We start from the raw sequence: 14,964 nt of genomic DNA on the forward strand, positions 1-14,964 counted from the left end.
CTACAGACAGACAAACACGGCTCCCCATCTTCATATTTTCCTGAAGTAAATAGTGTATTATTTCAGTCATCATTATTATTATTTCAGTCATTGCTCAAGATCACCTGATCATATGACCTCTGAAGAGGAAAGCAAGTAAGGTCTGTTAGCCTGAAAATGTGACTGGCTAAAGGGCATTCCAAAGAACTTCCAAGCCAAAGGTGGGTTTGAACCTAGATCCACAAGGTCATCATATCCCAATACTTGGCCTCTTGAATTTAACTGACCTACATTTTGAATGGGGGCAAACTGGGTGTCAGAACTTGTAACTTTGATTTCTTTGCTTTAGCCAAACTGACTCCATGTTGTAACTTAGAAAGCTTGACAGCGGTCATTGACCCGGGCCTCCCTGCTATGCCAAATATTTAGGGCAGTAAGGCAGGCGGCAGAGAGTCTCTGCTTAACATCCACAGGTGCCCTTTGAAGCCAGGCCGTTTGGCCTTCGCAATAGGGGGGCATCCTCCTTTGCTGATAACGAAGGCTGGGAAGAAGAGACAACCGTTTGAGACCGTGTGAATTATTGTTTTATTATGCTTTGCTGTGGGCATAAAATGTAACCAACTGCCCAGAATCACCATTACTGTTATTTCGTTACTATAGTACTGTAGTTCTTCTAATAAAGATCCTAACTTGCAACAAGTATTGGACTCTTTTGAAGTTCATCCAAGTTCTGACACTGGGTTAGTTTCATTCATGAAGATCAGTCGTGGCCCAAGGGCATGTCTCAAGCATCTGCAAGAGAATTTTTTTTAAAAAAAATTCATACACAACTGAAAAACGACATGCCGCACTATCTTTTGACACATTTAATGAAGTCCAACTCAAAAAATACCTCCACAAAGCACTGAAAACACAAAGTTTGATTTACCCAAGACTAATAATAATCCCTTTAATGAGCTATGACCGTTCTTTAACTGAGTTTTTTCTCTGATTCATAAAGAAATATGTAATCTAGGGTTGCCGTCTGCCTGGCAGGAAAAAAGCATGATGTCCTTTTAATGCCATGGGGGATGGTGGCGTGAATTTGAGGGCTTCAAACATGGCTAAAGCTCCTTCCATAGTCTGAACATTTTTAACATTTCTTCCTGGTTACAGTAAGATTTCTATGTGGATTCATGCTTTCTACAAAAGTTTATATAGTGCCAGTGCTTTATTTGGTCTGTGGTGGGTTCAGATGGGAAATAAGAGAAAAGCTCTTTGATCAGGCTAAACAGTTACATTACTTCTCCTTGTAGTTTTTTTTTCCCTTCTGTGTGTGTGTGCAGTTGAAGATGGCCGTGCTGACTGAATCTCTTTCTCACACTGAGCATTCAAAAAGGTACTTATCCCCTGTGTGGATTGTCTGATGCCACTGAAGATGGCCGCTCAACTTGAATCTATTTCCACACTCTGAATATTCAAAAGGTTTCTCCCCGTGTGGGTTCTCTGGTGCTTTTGAAGATAGCAATTCAACCTGAATCTTTTCCCACACTCTGAGCATTCAAAAGGTTTTTCTGCTGTGTGAGTTCTCTGATGCCTTTGAAGATCGCCATTGCAACTGAATTTCTTTCCACACTCAGGGCATTCAAATGGTTTCTCCCCTGTGTGGGTTCTGTGATGCAGTTGAAGATGGCTGCTCTGACTGAATCGCTTTCCACAGTCTGAGCATTCAAAAGGTTTCTCCCCTGTGTGGGTTCTCTGATGCAGCAGACGATGGCTACTCCTACTGAATCTCTTTCCACATTCAAAACATTCGAAAGGCTTCTCCCCTGTGTGGGTTCTCTGATGCAGTTGAAGATCGCCACTGGAACTGAATCTCTTTCCACAATCTAGGCATTCAAAAGGTTTCTCCCCTGTATGGGTTCTCTGGTGCAGTTGAAGATGGCTAGTCCTACTGAATCTTTTCCCACATTCCAAACATTCAAAAGGTTTCTCCCCTGTGTGGGTTCTCTGATGCCTTTGAAGATCGCCATTTGAACTGAATTTCTTTCCACACATTAGGCATTCAAAAGGTTTCTCCCCTGTGTGGGTTCTCTGATGCACTTGAAAATGGCTACTCCTACTAAATCTCTTTCCACATTCAAAACATTCAAAAGGTTTCTCCCCTGTATGGATTCGCTGATGTTTCTGAAGATCGCCACTCAAACTGAATCCCTTTCCACACTCTGAACATTCAAATGGTTTCTCCCCTGTGTGAGTTCTTTGATGTTCTTCAAGATGGCCACTCTGGCTTAATCTTTTTCCACACTCTATACTTTCAAAAGGTTTCTCCCCTGCATGGGTTCCCTGATGCAGTTCAAGATGGCTGCGCCAATTGAATCTCTTTCCGCTGTCTGAGCATTCAACAGTTCTCTCCCCTCTGTGGGTTTCTTGGTGAAGCTGAAGAGTGCCACCCCAACTGAATCTCTTTCCACACACCGAGCATTCAAACGATTTCTCGCCTCTATGTAGTCTCTGGCACACAAGGAGCTGTGATCTGTTTTTGCAGTACTTCCCACACTGAAGGGATATCCTTGCCTTCATTATGCTCTGCTTTGGAAAAGGTGCATTCTGCAGTCTTCCATTTCTCTTCTCAACCAAACGGCTGCCTTTCTTTCTCTTAGGCCTGCCTTGATTCCTGATGTTTTCTCTTAAGTCATCATTTGTAACCTGATCTGGTTCCTCACCCTCCTCACTTCTCTGGTCATCCTCTGCTGGAATAAAGAGAGAGACCCCATTAACACCTGGGAGGGCAGGTAAGGTCCACAGGCATCCATGTGACTGCAGGAGGGAGGGACTGATAGCCCTTGGGCCTCCTCCACTTCCCTGATCTTAACCACCACCACCCACCTTTCCCCAGAATATCTCGTATTTAGGGATACTTCACCCCCTGAAGAGTCACACCTCAGCTCCTGCTCAAAACTGAGAGCCAGTTTGGTGTAGTGGTTAATGTGTGGGCTCTTATCTGGGAGAACTGGGTTTGATTCCCCCCTCCTTCACTTGTAGCTGCTGGAATGGCCTTGGGTCAGCCAAAGCTCTTGCAGGAGTTGTCCTGGAAAGGGCAGCTGCTGTGAGAGCCCTCTCAGCCCCACCCACCTCACAGGGTGTGGGGAGAAGATATAGGAGTCTGTAAGCGTCTCTGATTCAGAAAGAAGGGTGGGGCATAAATCTACAGTGTTCTTCTTCAGAAGGAGCCCAGACCCTCATAATCCCAAAGGCCTCCCTCTTTTCTTTCCCAACGGGTTCTGTAATTGTACCAAACCAAATGTTGCTCAGGAGTGAATCAGAAATCACCCATGGCTGCTCCTTCCTTGTTCTCTTGACATAATCGCGAAGGATACTCACTCTCAGCTGGTTCATTTGGGAAGGAAATACGTTCTTGAGATCCTCTTGAGAAGCTCTCCAGCCTTTCTTCGGATGCAAGGCTGTTGTCTTTGTCTGCCAACGTGTCTCTTATACTTCTGGCTTTTTTCGCTGAGAGAGAGAGGGGGGGAAAAGTCAACATTCTTATCTGGGGAAGGAAGGAAATTTAAGAGTACAAATTCTTCTGGTAGGACGGAACCATGGTCAAGATCATAGCCCACAATCCCAAACAACATATAAGGGAGACAGATCTGTGAGGCAAAGCACCCTAGTTCCTCTCTATGTGTCAGCTCTTCAATATATCTTCAATATAAGCACACCTCCGGGTTTCAGGAAAGGTTGACTTTATCGATAGACAGGAAGCAGTCACATGACACCTCTATGTCAGATCTGGCTCACCTGGTGGAGATCAGATCTTTATACTCTTCTTAGGGCCATTAGTAAGCCCACCAAATGTAATCGTAAAAAGAGTCCGAGCAAAGCAATACAGATTAGTTCACACCACCCGCCTCCAACACCAGACAATGAGCAATTCAAGCTGGCTCTGGAAGGTGATAAGGTGGCCTTGAGATACCAGCTCCAATCTCCTTCACAGGGTAGAATCGGATACTTATGAACGTTACACCGAAATAGCAAAGCAGGTACAAACACACTTCCCCCCACCCAGGCCCCGATTCCCATTGAAAAGTTACAACTTATAACAAGCCAGCGTACATGGATACAAAAATGGCAGGGGCCCTTGACACCAGGGTGAAACGTGATTATTAAGGGGCCTGATCTGACTACCAGGTGTTCAGGATTTGACTCCCCTTGCAGCTAACAGTCTGATCTTTTTCAAGGCTGGACCCAAGATTGTGGTAACTGGTGAGTCGTGAGAACCTGTATCCAGCTGCGCAACCAGAAGAAGACGACTGCAGATTTATACCCTGCCCTTCTCTCTGAATCAGAGACTCAGAGCGGCTTACAATCTCTTATATCAGTGGTGGCGAACCTATGGCACGGTTGCCAGAGGCGGCACTGGGAGCCCTCTCTGTGGGCACGTGCACTCCCCGCCCCACATATCTCACTGAGTCATATCTCATTGAAGCTCCTCCTCTTCCCAAACTCAGGTTCCTTCACCCAAATCTCCAAGTAGTTCCAAACCCAAACCTGGCAACCCTAACTGGGCTTCCTTCAGAGAGACAACAGGGCACTCCAACCTTTTTGAGCTCGTGGGCACCTTTGGAATTCTGACGTGGGGGGGGGGGTGTGCAACCACAATGCAGCCCCCAAGCACAACACACAGAGGAAAATTCCCTGCACGTGTTCCTGCAGTTTTAGGAAGGGGGTTAGATGGGACTCACTAGGGCAGGGGTGGCCAAACTTGCTTAACATAAGAGCCACACAGAATAAATGTCAGATGTGTGAGAGCCACCAGACACAAATGTCAGATGTCTGAGAGAAGGAAGGAAGGAAAATAGGTGGGGAGGGAGAGAGGTGGAAAGAAAGCAACTTGAACTTTAAATGCATTCTCCAAGCCACTGGCTGGCTTGGCTTGAAGAAGTAGTTTAAAGAGACAAATGCCTTCGCTGTTGGGGGCTTCAAGAGCCACACGATGTGTGTGAAAGAGCCACACGTGGCTCCCAAGCCACAGTTTGGCCACCCCTGCACTAAAGAGATGGGTATAAGGCAGGTTCACATTTTCATGTGGCCAAGACCTGGCTGTGTTTCATATTTCAAAACAGTTGTGGCATGGTCCAAGGCGAAGGGAAGAAGAGAGCATGGGGGTGTGGGGATGGGGGGGAGGAGAGATCAGGACTTTGAATCAAGCACATTTTTGAAGGGATGTGGGTTTATTACAGGAAATGCTGGATTCCACTAATCTGGCAGAAACAGCGGCTGGGATCAACTCTGGTTTAGGAGTGGAAAGGAAGTAACTGCAGGCTTCCTTGTTTTCAAATACGATGCTTCTGATAGCAGTATCTGAGCAGAGCTCTTTCAAGCTACAGGGACCATCAAGCAAATCGTTGATAAGCTGTTTTTGAACTGTTGCACTGCTGTTCTGGTTTTCCAGAGCATCCCTGACAAGCGTTTGACCAACCGCTGCTTAAAGACTGCCAGTGAGGGGGTTGATTGCACTGTTGAACAACTTTTACTGTTAAAAAGTTTTTCCTATGCCAGTACTCTCCTCTGCTTCCAGCAGAAACAGCTCCCTGCCCTCCTCTAAGTGGCAACCCTTCTAATACTTCAAAAGAGCAATCATGTCTCCCCCCTCAACCTTCTCTTCTCCAGAATGAATATCCCCAAATCCCTTAGCCTTTCATCATTGGGCTTGCTCTTCATGGTTACTCGGAAGTAATCTACAGTGAGCACTGCGGCACTTACACTCTACACATGCACAGGACTGCAGTTTTAGTTTAAAGAAAGAAGGAGATATTTGATTTAAATCCTGCCCTTCACTCTGAATCTCAGGGTCTCAGAGCAGCTCACAATCTCCTTTATCTTCCTCCCCAACAACAGACATCCTGTGAGGTAGGTGGGGCTGAGAGAAGCTCTCCCAGAAGCTGCCCTTTCAAGGACAATTCCTGCGATAGCTATGGCTGACCCAAAGCCATTCCAGCAGCTGCAAGTGGAGGAGTGGGGAATCAAACCCGGTTCTCCCAGATAAGAGTCCACACACTTAACCTCTACACCAAACTGGCCCTGCTTTCTGACATCGGACTTTCTAGTTAATGCAATTCAGACTACCCCTGAAGTTTCCAAAGGTAGCCGTGCTGGTCCATATTAGAACAACTAGATTCGAGCCCAGGAGCACCTTAGAGACCAACAAGATTTGGGTGGAGGGGGCACAAGCTTTCCAGCATTAGAGCTCCCTCGATTAGATAAAAGGAGCTTTGACTCTCAAAAATCTTGTTCTCTAAGGTGCTGCTGGACTCAGATTTAGCCATATAAATCAGTGGACTCCTTTAATCAACTTAATTTATTAACTAACATCATGTATAAGAACATAAGAGAAGCCATGTTGGATCAGGCCAACGGCCCATCCAGTCCAACACTCTGTGTCACACAGTGGCAAAAAATTTTATATACACACATACACTGTGGCTAATAGCCACTGATGGACCTGTGCTCCATATTTTTATCTAAACCTTTCTTGAAGGTGGCTATACTTGTGGCCGCCACCACCTCCTGTGGCAGTGAATTCCACATGTTAATCACCCTTTGGGTGAAGAAGTACTTCCTTTTATCCGTTTTAACCTGTCTGCTCAGCAATTTCATCGAATGCCCACGAGTTCTTGTATTGTGAGAAAGGGAGAAAAGGACTTCTTTCTCTACTTTCTCCATCCCATGCATTATCTTGTAAACCTCTATCATGTCACCCCGCAGTCGATGTTTCTCCAAGCTAAAGAGTCCCAAGCGTTTCAACCTTTCTTCATAGGGAAAGTGCTCCAGCCCTTTAATCATTCTAGTTGCCCTTCTCTGGACTTTCTCCAATGCTATAATATCATTTTTGAGGTGCGGCGACCAGAACTGCACACAGTACTCCAAATGAGACTGCACCATCGATTTATACAGGGGCATTATGATACTGGCTGATTTGTTTTCAATTCCCTTCCTAATAATTCCCAGCATGGCGTTGGCCTTTTTTATTGCAACCGCACACTGTCTTGACATTTTCAGTGAATTATCTACCACGACCCCAAGATCTCTCTCTTGGTCAGTCTCTGCCAGTTCACACCCCATCAACTTGTATTTGTAGCTGGGATTCTTGTATAGCCTGCCTTCCTTCCCCAAAAGGACAATGAAGTGGTTTGACACACTCCCCCTGCTCTTTTATCCTCACAACAAACCTATGAGGCAGGTTAACTCAGAGTATATTGCTGGTCCAAGGATTCCCAGCAAGCTGCCAGAGCAGAGTGGGCATATGAATCAGGACCTCCCCGATCTGATTTGGGCACCCTAACCACCAGCTCCTACTAAACACACTATATTTTAATGCATTCTTTTTTCCTAATGGCAAACTAGAATGATGATGTTTAGAATGTATGTTACATGTTCAAAAGTAAATTAAGTGGACAGGAACACCTCTGGGAAAGGCATGCTCTCAGTTTAACCCAGACCTGCAAGCAACAGAGCAATGAACAGCCTCCATTTATTGCATTATGACACTCTCACCATCATTCTCCCATTTCGACATGTTACTATTTTGTTGGTTTCCAAAGCAAATGCTATCCAGACCAAATGTTCTTTCAGTTTGTTAATTTCACTATGAGTTGTTTTTTCTAAACTAAAACCAGGTTAAATTGACGTGTTGGAACTTTGCAATAAATAAGTGGGTTTTGGGTTGCAGTTTGGGCACTCGGTCTCTAAAAGGTTTGCCATCACTGTCCTATATCTTCCCCCCCCACAACAGACACCCTGTGAGGTGGGTGGGGCTGAGAGGGCTCTCACAGCAGCTGCCCTTTCAAGGACAACTCCTGCGAGAGCTATGGCTCACCCAAAGCCATTCTAGCAGCTGTAAGTGGAGGAGTGGGGAATCAAACCCAGTTCTCCCAGATAAGAGTCCACACACTTAACCACTACACCAAACTGGAGGGAGGGGGGATTGGGAAGCTGCTAACAGCCTCCAGAAAATTTCAGCAGGGAAGACTTTTGATTGGGTTATTTGGACCCCCTGACCCTAGAGAAGTAGAAAGTATAATACCAGTATAGACCAGAGGGAAGCCATGCAAACTTTAGCTCACGCCATGCTAGCGTGCGTTGATATGTTCTTGCTTCATCGTGGTGAATAGTTTTGCATAGAGCAACTTAAGCGACAGCTGGAATACTTACGCTGCAACAACATCTAATACCAGGTATTTCATGTATTAAACAGGACAGTTACCTTGTCTTGTTTTTTTCTGTTGCTGTAGAAACTGCCCTATTTAGTGATGTCCTTCATAAATCTTTATATTATTAAAAGGTCTGCTTTACTTGTGTGCACTCTCCTCGTGAGCCCACTGAAGTGGATGCTGCTCAAGTACAAGGACTAGTGACTCCGGGGGACCCAAGCTTGGTTTTCTTGACAGGATCATTTCCAGATCCCAGATAAAGTGGACGTTTGTAATCCCATCCGGAAGAAGGGTGTGTTGTAAACGATAAAAAGGTCAAGGTAAGTCCCCTGTGCAAGCCCCAGTCATTTCTAACTCTGGGGTGATGTCACATCACAACATTTTCACGGCAGACTTTTTACGGGGTGGTTTGCCACTGCCTTCCCCAGTCATCTATGCTTCCCCCCGGCAAGCTGGGTACTCATTTGACCGACCTTGGAAGGATGGAAGGCTGAGTCAACCTTCAGCCGGCTACCACCGGGATCGAATTCAGGTCGTGAGCAGAGTGCTCGGACTGCCGTACTGCAGCTTTACCAAACGTTAGCAACAGAGAAATGTGGGTCTGCCCCCTTCCAGAGTCTTTCTAAGGGTCTCTCATCATTCACTGTTACGTCCAGCCAGGACACCTTCTCTGGCTTAAGTGATGGCCACAACGCTGTGCTCAGTTGCCCATGGGGAAGTAGCCAGAAAGGCTGTAGAGTGATGCATTGCTGTTCAATAGTTTGATTCATGCATCATCCCATGGATAACCAGTCACACCTTGGGCACTGGTGAGGGATCCTTACCCAGAGAGATTACATTCCCCAAGTCCCTACCACAGCATCCTATTTCCCACAGTGGCCCGCCAGATGCCCCTAGAAGCAAGGACACAGAAGCCAATTTTTGCCGTGGTTATTGGCCCCCGAGGAACTGGTTTTCAGCAGGCCAAGGCTTCTTAAATTCACCAAGTCGAATAGCTCTGCCCAGGTTTGTCATCCTTTCCTCTTTTTAGTGACCGTGAGTTCCTCTTCTGGAAGGAAGGTGCTGTATGAAAATGTTTTAATTAACTGGGGGTGGGTTTTTGCCCTCCAGGAATTTGTCTCATCCCCTTTGAGATGAATTACAGTGAGCGGGTGTTGAGTGCCGTGCATTATGTAAAAGTATGTCATTCTTTTCCTGACCTGAACTCTCTCCTCATCACGTTCCTGGGGTGCCCCAATCGGATACAGGCAAAATGAGTCCTTACCACGGGAGAGGGCAGCTTGGGCACCCACTTGGGCCTGTACCCTCTGCCTCTGCGCCAAGGAAGCTCCTTCCACCTCAGGGAATGCAGCGTCTCTCTTCAGGGAGAGGCCCCACATCTGAAAGAGCAGTGAGAGAGAGAGGTCAAGATGGAATGGAAGAGCCCAAGGGAAGGATCCTGCCCCACTCACAGATTCTGTACCCTTCTATCAGCAAATTCTGTACCCTTCTATCAGGAGCAAATTCTGTACCCTTCTATCAGGAGAGCCAGTTTGGTGTAGTGGTTAAGTGTGCGGACTCTTATCTGGGAGAACCGGGTTTGATTCCCCACTCCTCCACTTGCACCTGCTGGCATGGCCTTGGGTCAGCCATAGCTCTCACAGAGTTGTCCTTGAAAGGGCAGCTGCTGTGAGAGCCCTCTCCAGCCCCACCCACCTCACAGGGCGTCTGTTGTGGGGGAGGAAGATAAAGGAGATTGTGAGCTGCTCTGAGACTCTTCGGAGTGGAGGGCGGGATATAAATCCAATATCATCTTCTTCTTCTTCAAATGTGGTGAGTTATCTGGAAAAAAATAACTCATACCAGATCCAACAGTACTGCAGGAAAGCAAGTTAACACTTCTCCAAATAATGCTTTCTCCCATCTCAGCCTAGCCCATAAGATGGCCCCTGACCTTGATGGGTGGTCTGGCTACCCGAATCCCCACCGTGCTGACATCCAGACTGAGGGTTGCCAGGTCCAACTCAGGAAATCCTTTTAAATGTCTTCTTTCCTTTGGAAATAATAGAGGATGGGGGGCACCTTCTTTTGGGGCTTATAGAATTGGACCCCCTGGTCCAATCCCTTTGAAACTTGGAAGGTATTCTGGAGATAGACACGGGATGCTACGCTGAAAATTTGGTGCCTCTATCTCAAAAAACAGCCCCTCCCCAGATACCCACAGTTCAATCCTTCATTATACCCTACGGGGACCAGTCTCCATAGGGTATAATGGAGTGCCCAGCGTACATTTCCCTCTCCCACCCCCACTTTCTGATAAACCTGCCCCCACCTGGGGATTAAAAAACAATAACAATGGGATCACAGTAGAAACAGAAAACATAACTGATTTATACAGGCTACCATACTTTTTTTAAAAATAAAACTACTTTTGAATTTACAAATATCATTTACACAAAAATAATCATTTTCAACAGAGCTCAGTGTCGGAGATTATGGCCCCACAAAACAATAAGCAAAGAATGATATTCATAAGATGTTCAGGATGCATATTGGGTTGACTCCACTCTAGGCTAAATAGAGCAAATAGTAAAGAAAAAATAAATAACAATAATAATAATTTTAAAAAATTAACTTTTCATGCTAGCTGGTTCTGCTTACATAACCAGCATAAGCTTCTTGGTCTCAAAAGACACTTATGCTGGAGAAGGAAGACAATCACCATCTTCACGTACTTGAAGGGCTGTCATACGAGGATGGTACGGAATTGTTTTCTGTGACCCCAGAAGGTAGAACCAGAACCAATGGGTTGAAATTAAATCAGAAGAGTGAAGAATAGTGAGTTCAACAACCAGAGTGATCAACAACTCTTTGTTTCAAATAGCTACTGCTTCATATATACTCTTCAGTAACCCATAACACGCCCCTTTTTAGGTGCCAAACAAAACCATTGGTTCCCCTCGGATCCTTCATTAGCATAGCCAATAGGATAGCCCTCCATTCTGGTTGGCCACTCGGCCTGTAGGTATCAGAATCCAGAGAAAGAATATAAGCATGCTTAAACTAAACCTCACACAGAACATAACAAAGAGTTTCTGGCTCAACATTAGGAAGAACTTCCGGCAGAGCGGTTCCTCTGTGGAACAGGCTTCCTTGGGAGGTGGTGGGCTCTCCTTCCTTGGAGGTTTTTAAACAGAGGCTAGATGGCCATCTGACAGCAATGCGGATCCTGTGAATTTAGGGGGAGGTGTTTGTGAATTTCCTGCATTGTGGAAGGTGTTGGACTAGATGACCCTGGAGGTCCCTTCCAACTCTATGATTTCATGAAGAAACATTCACACAAGCGTCATTTGCCTTTCTTATCCACTTGATGTGTTAAGTGCCCTCAAGTCGCTTCTGACTTGATGCTCAGTTCTTCAGATACCAACACTGCTCCAGACCAACGGAACAACCCTGGTGAATTTAAGTAGTAGAGTGTGAATGTTAGCAATGTGATCTGGGGATGTCTGTTACAGATCTTGGAAATGTTTGAAGACAGGCCCTGCATCTCCCTGTTTCGTACCACTGGGACATGCAATTGTTGCAGGTTGTATTGATCACACTGCTTTCAGTTTGATTCCAGCCATCCCTGGCACACCTGGGCCTGAACCTCTGCTATCACCGCTGTCCGCCAGACCAAGAGTGAGAGGTGTATCCCCTCCAGAGGCGTTAGTGCAGGCTTTTAAGATACTTTTCTCCAAATTAAAAACCACTCACCTTTCCCAAATTGCCAAAAGAGGCATAAGATCATGAGAGAAGCCATGCTGGATCAGGCCAATGGCCCATCCAGTCCAGTCCAACACTCTGTGTCACACAATGGCTAAAAAAACCAGGTGCCAATAGGAGGTCCACCAGTGGGGCCAGGACACTAGAAACCCTCCCACTGTTGCCCCCCCCCCCCAAACACCAAGAATACAGAGCATCACTGCCCCAGACAGAGAGTTCCATCTATATCTTGTGGCTAATAGCCATGGATGGACCTCTGCTCCAGATGTTTATCCAATCTCCTCTTGAAGCCATCTATGCTTGTAGCTGCCATCACCTCCTGTGGCAGTGAATTCCATATATCAGGGGTGGCCAATGGCTGATGGCTGGGGCTGATGGGAGTCGTAGGCAAAAAACATCTGGAGAGCTACCGTTGGCCACCCCTGCCATATGTTAATCACCCTTTGAATGAAGAAGTACTTCCTTTTATCTGTTCTAACCTGACTGCTCAGCAATTTCATGGAACCCTTGGAAGTCAAACTGCTTAGAAATATTCTCAGCTCAGCAAGGCGTGCCTGCTTTGACTGGTACCTCGGTTAGAGTGATCCTCCTTTATATGTGCATGTTGAGACACAAAGAAAGTCTTTCCCAGGCCTGTAGGGAGAGGCGGTCCCATAAATAGGAGGGACCCAGCCCATGAAGGGTTTTGCAGTGACAGCAAATACCTGAAATTGAGCCCAGACACCACCAATGAAGGGAACAATGTTCGCTCTAAGGTGTGAAGTGTTGTGAGCCTACATTTTCCTTTGTGAGTCAAGAATGGTGCTAACTTTAAAAATGAGTGGGTCTACATTTTTTTAAATATTTTATATTTTACATTTTAATTTACAAACATACAAAACATACAACATAAAATATAAACTATTACTAATATATATATATATTACAAACTATGTATTTATATTTACTTATGTATTTATATTTACTTATGTATTTATATTTACTTATATTTGTATTACTTAAATCTAACTATAGTTTAGGAATGATTTAAACGTAATTGTAAACAGATCAAGATGGGGAGCTGTATAAGATTAATAGAGTTTTGGGTGCCACAATTTAAGAAGGATTTAAGCTGGAACATGTACAGAGGAGGGTGGCGAAGATGGTGAGGCGTCTGGAGACCAAGTCCTATGAAAAAAGGTTGAAGGAGCTGTATAGGTTCAGCCTGGAGAAGAGATGACTGAGAGGTGATGTGATCAATATCTTCAAGTCCTTGAAGGGCTGTCATATAGAAGATGATGCAGAGTTGCTTTCTCTGGTCCCAGATGGTCAGGCCAGAACCATCAGATTGAAATTAAAACAAAAGAGTTTCTGGCTCAACATTAGGAAGAACTTCCTGACAGTTAAGAACAGTTCCTCAATGGAACAGGCTTCCTCCGAAGCTGGTGGGCTCTCCTTCCTTGGAGGTTTTGAAACAGAGGCTAGATGGCCCATCGGACAGCAATGCTGGTTTTGTGAATTTAGCCAGATTATGAGAGGGAGGGCAGGAAGGGTTGCATCAGTGTTTATATCTCATGGTCATATTTCATGGTTTATATCTCATGGTTCTTGCACTCGCAGGGAAATTCTGATCACCACAATTGCTGATCACAGCAATTTTTCTCCAAGGGATCCTGGAGGGTTGGGTTTTCTTCCTTCCTTCCTTTCGCCATCTTCTGGGCTTGAAGCAGGGGTCACTGGATATGGGGGGGGAGGTAAATTTGTGAATTTCCTGCATTGTGCAGAGGGTTGGACTAGATGACCATGGAAGTTCCTAAACACTTTATTATTCAAAGTGATTTAGCAAGCTGACAAGGCAATGCACACACTTATCCTTGCAGAGATAAAAGCCTGGCTCCAGAAGTTTAGAAGTAGGATATGCATTTATGAAAATCAGACTTAAGACAATTGTCTGCTAAATTTACAAAAATACAGATAGTCAATGCTGTAGCTTCCTTCAGCAAAGGTTGTTTTATTGGTTTGTAGACTCAAAAACAGATCCACCGGCCAGTGTTCCCTCTAAGCTGAGCTAGCTCACAGTTTTTTAGCTTCCGGCTCACACAGTTTTGTCTTAGCTCATGAAAAATGGCCCCAGAGCAAACTAATTTATGCAGCAGCTCACAGCTTTAATGCTTGTAGTTTATAACTTTAATGGTAGCGGAAGGCAGCTCACGAAGTAGAATTTCTGCTCACAAGACTCCACAGTTTAAAGGGAACATTGCCACTGGCCCAGTTCTACCTTCCTGGAACAGACACCGAGTTCTTCCAACAATGCCATTTCTACCAGGCCAGGCAGATTATTTCAGATTGGGTGGGCGGCGGGAGGACTGAGCGGTTCTCAGGTCCCCCAAGCTGCCCCCCCCCTCCAAACAACTCCCAATTTCCTTCTCAACTTTCAGCACACTGCCAAAGCTTTACAAGAGAAAGGAGAACGATTTCTCAAGAGAAAAGGAGGAGATTGCAGGAGAGCTCTCTCCTCTGCAAAGGGAAAACGGGGCCTGCCAGACAGGAGACTCTCTCAGGGTTGGGTCTTTTGCTCAGATTTCGCCAAGGACGAGAAACTCAGGAAAGCGATTTCCTTGCACCCGCCCCCAAGAGATGTGACTTACTTGGGAGAAGATCCAGAGCAGAGAGCCAAGAGGCTGGCTTCCCGGCAAGCGAGCAGAAGCAGCCTCCCTTCCCCTTGCACACTTTTTGGAAAACCGCACCGGCCTTGATGACTTACACACACACTAAACGCACACACACAGAGAGAGAGCAGCTCCTTCCTGCTTCCGTGGGAGCGGCCTCTTAGTCCAGCTTCCCTTCCGTCTCTCGCGGGGGAGGAGCAAGGGAAAGAAAGGCCAGCTCCTCTTTCGCAGCAGCCGGCGGGCACAGGCGAGCAGGGGCAGGGGAGGGGCGGCTGCTGCTGGCTGAGAAGTGTCCCCGCTGCACCTAGGCTGCAAAGCCCTGTGGGGTAGGATTGCCAAGCCCCAGGTGGGGTAAAACACACTCATAAGCAGCTACAAAACTACTTACACACTCGCTGTCA

The 14,964-nt window shown here is 46.0% G+C and overlaps 1 protein-coding gene across 1 annotated transcript; it reads right to left on the reverse strand.

Moving 5' to 3' along the window:
* Positions 1-830: 830 nt before the first annotated feature.
* Positions 831-14,762, reverse strand: LOC132587566 (zinc finger protein OZF-like). Its single transcript, XM_060259858.1, has 4 exons — positions 14,543-14,762; positions 9,436-9,550; positions 3,343-3,471; positions 831-2,711 (listed from the first exon to the last, which is right to left on the reverse strand). The coding sequence occupies exons 2-4, from the start codon at positions 9,548-9,550 to the stop codon at positions 1,405-1,407; spliced, it is 1,551 nt and encodes a 516-aa protein (XP_060115841.1). The 5' UTR covers positions 14,543-14,762; the 3' UTR covers positions 831-1,404.
* Between the last annotated feature and the right edge of the window lie 202 nt (positions 14,763-14,964).

This window comes from Heteronotia binoei, chromosome 19 (genome assembly GCF_032191835.1).
Source record: "Heteronotia binoei isolate CCM8104 ecotype False Entrance Well chromosome 19, APGP_CSIRO_Hbin_v1, whole genome shotgun sequence".
In the NCBI taxonomy this organism is placed as follows: Eukaryota; Metazoa; Chordata; class Lepidosauria; order Squamata; family Gekkonidae; genus Heteronotia; species Heteronotia binoei.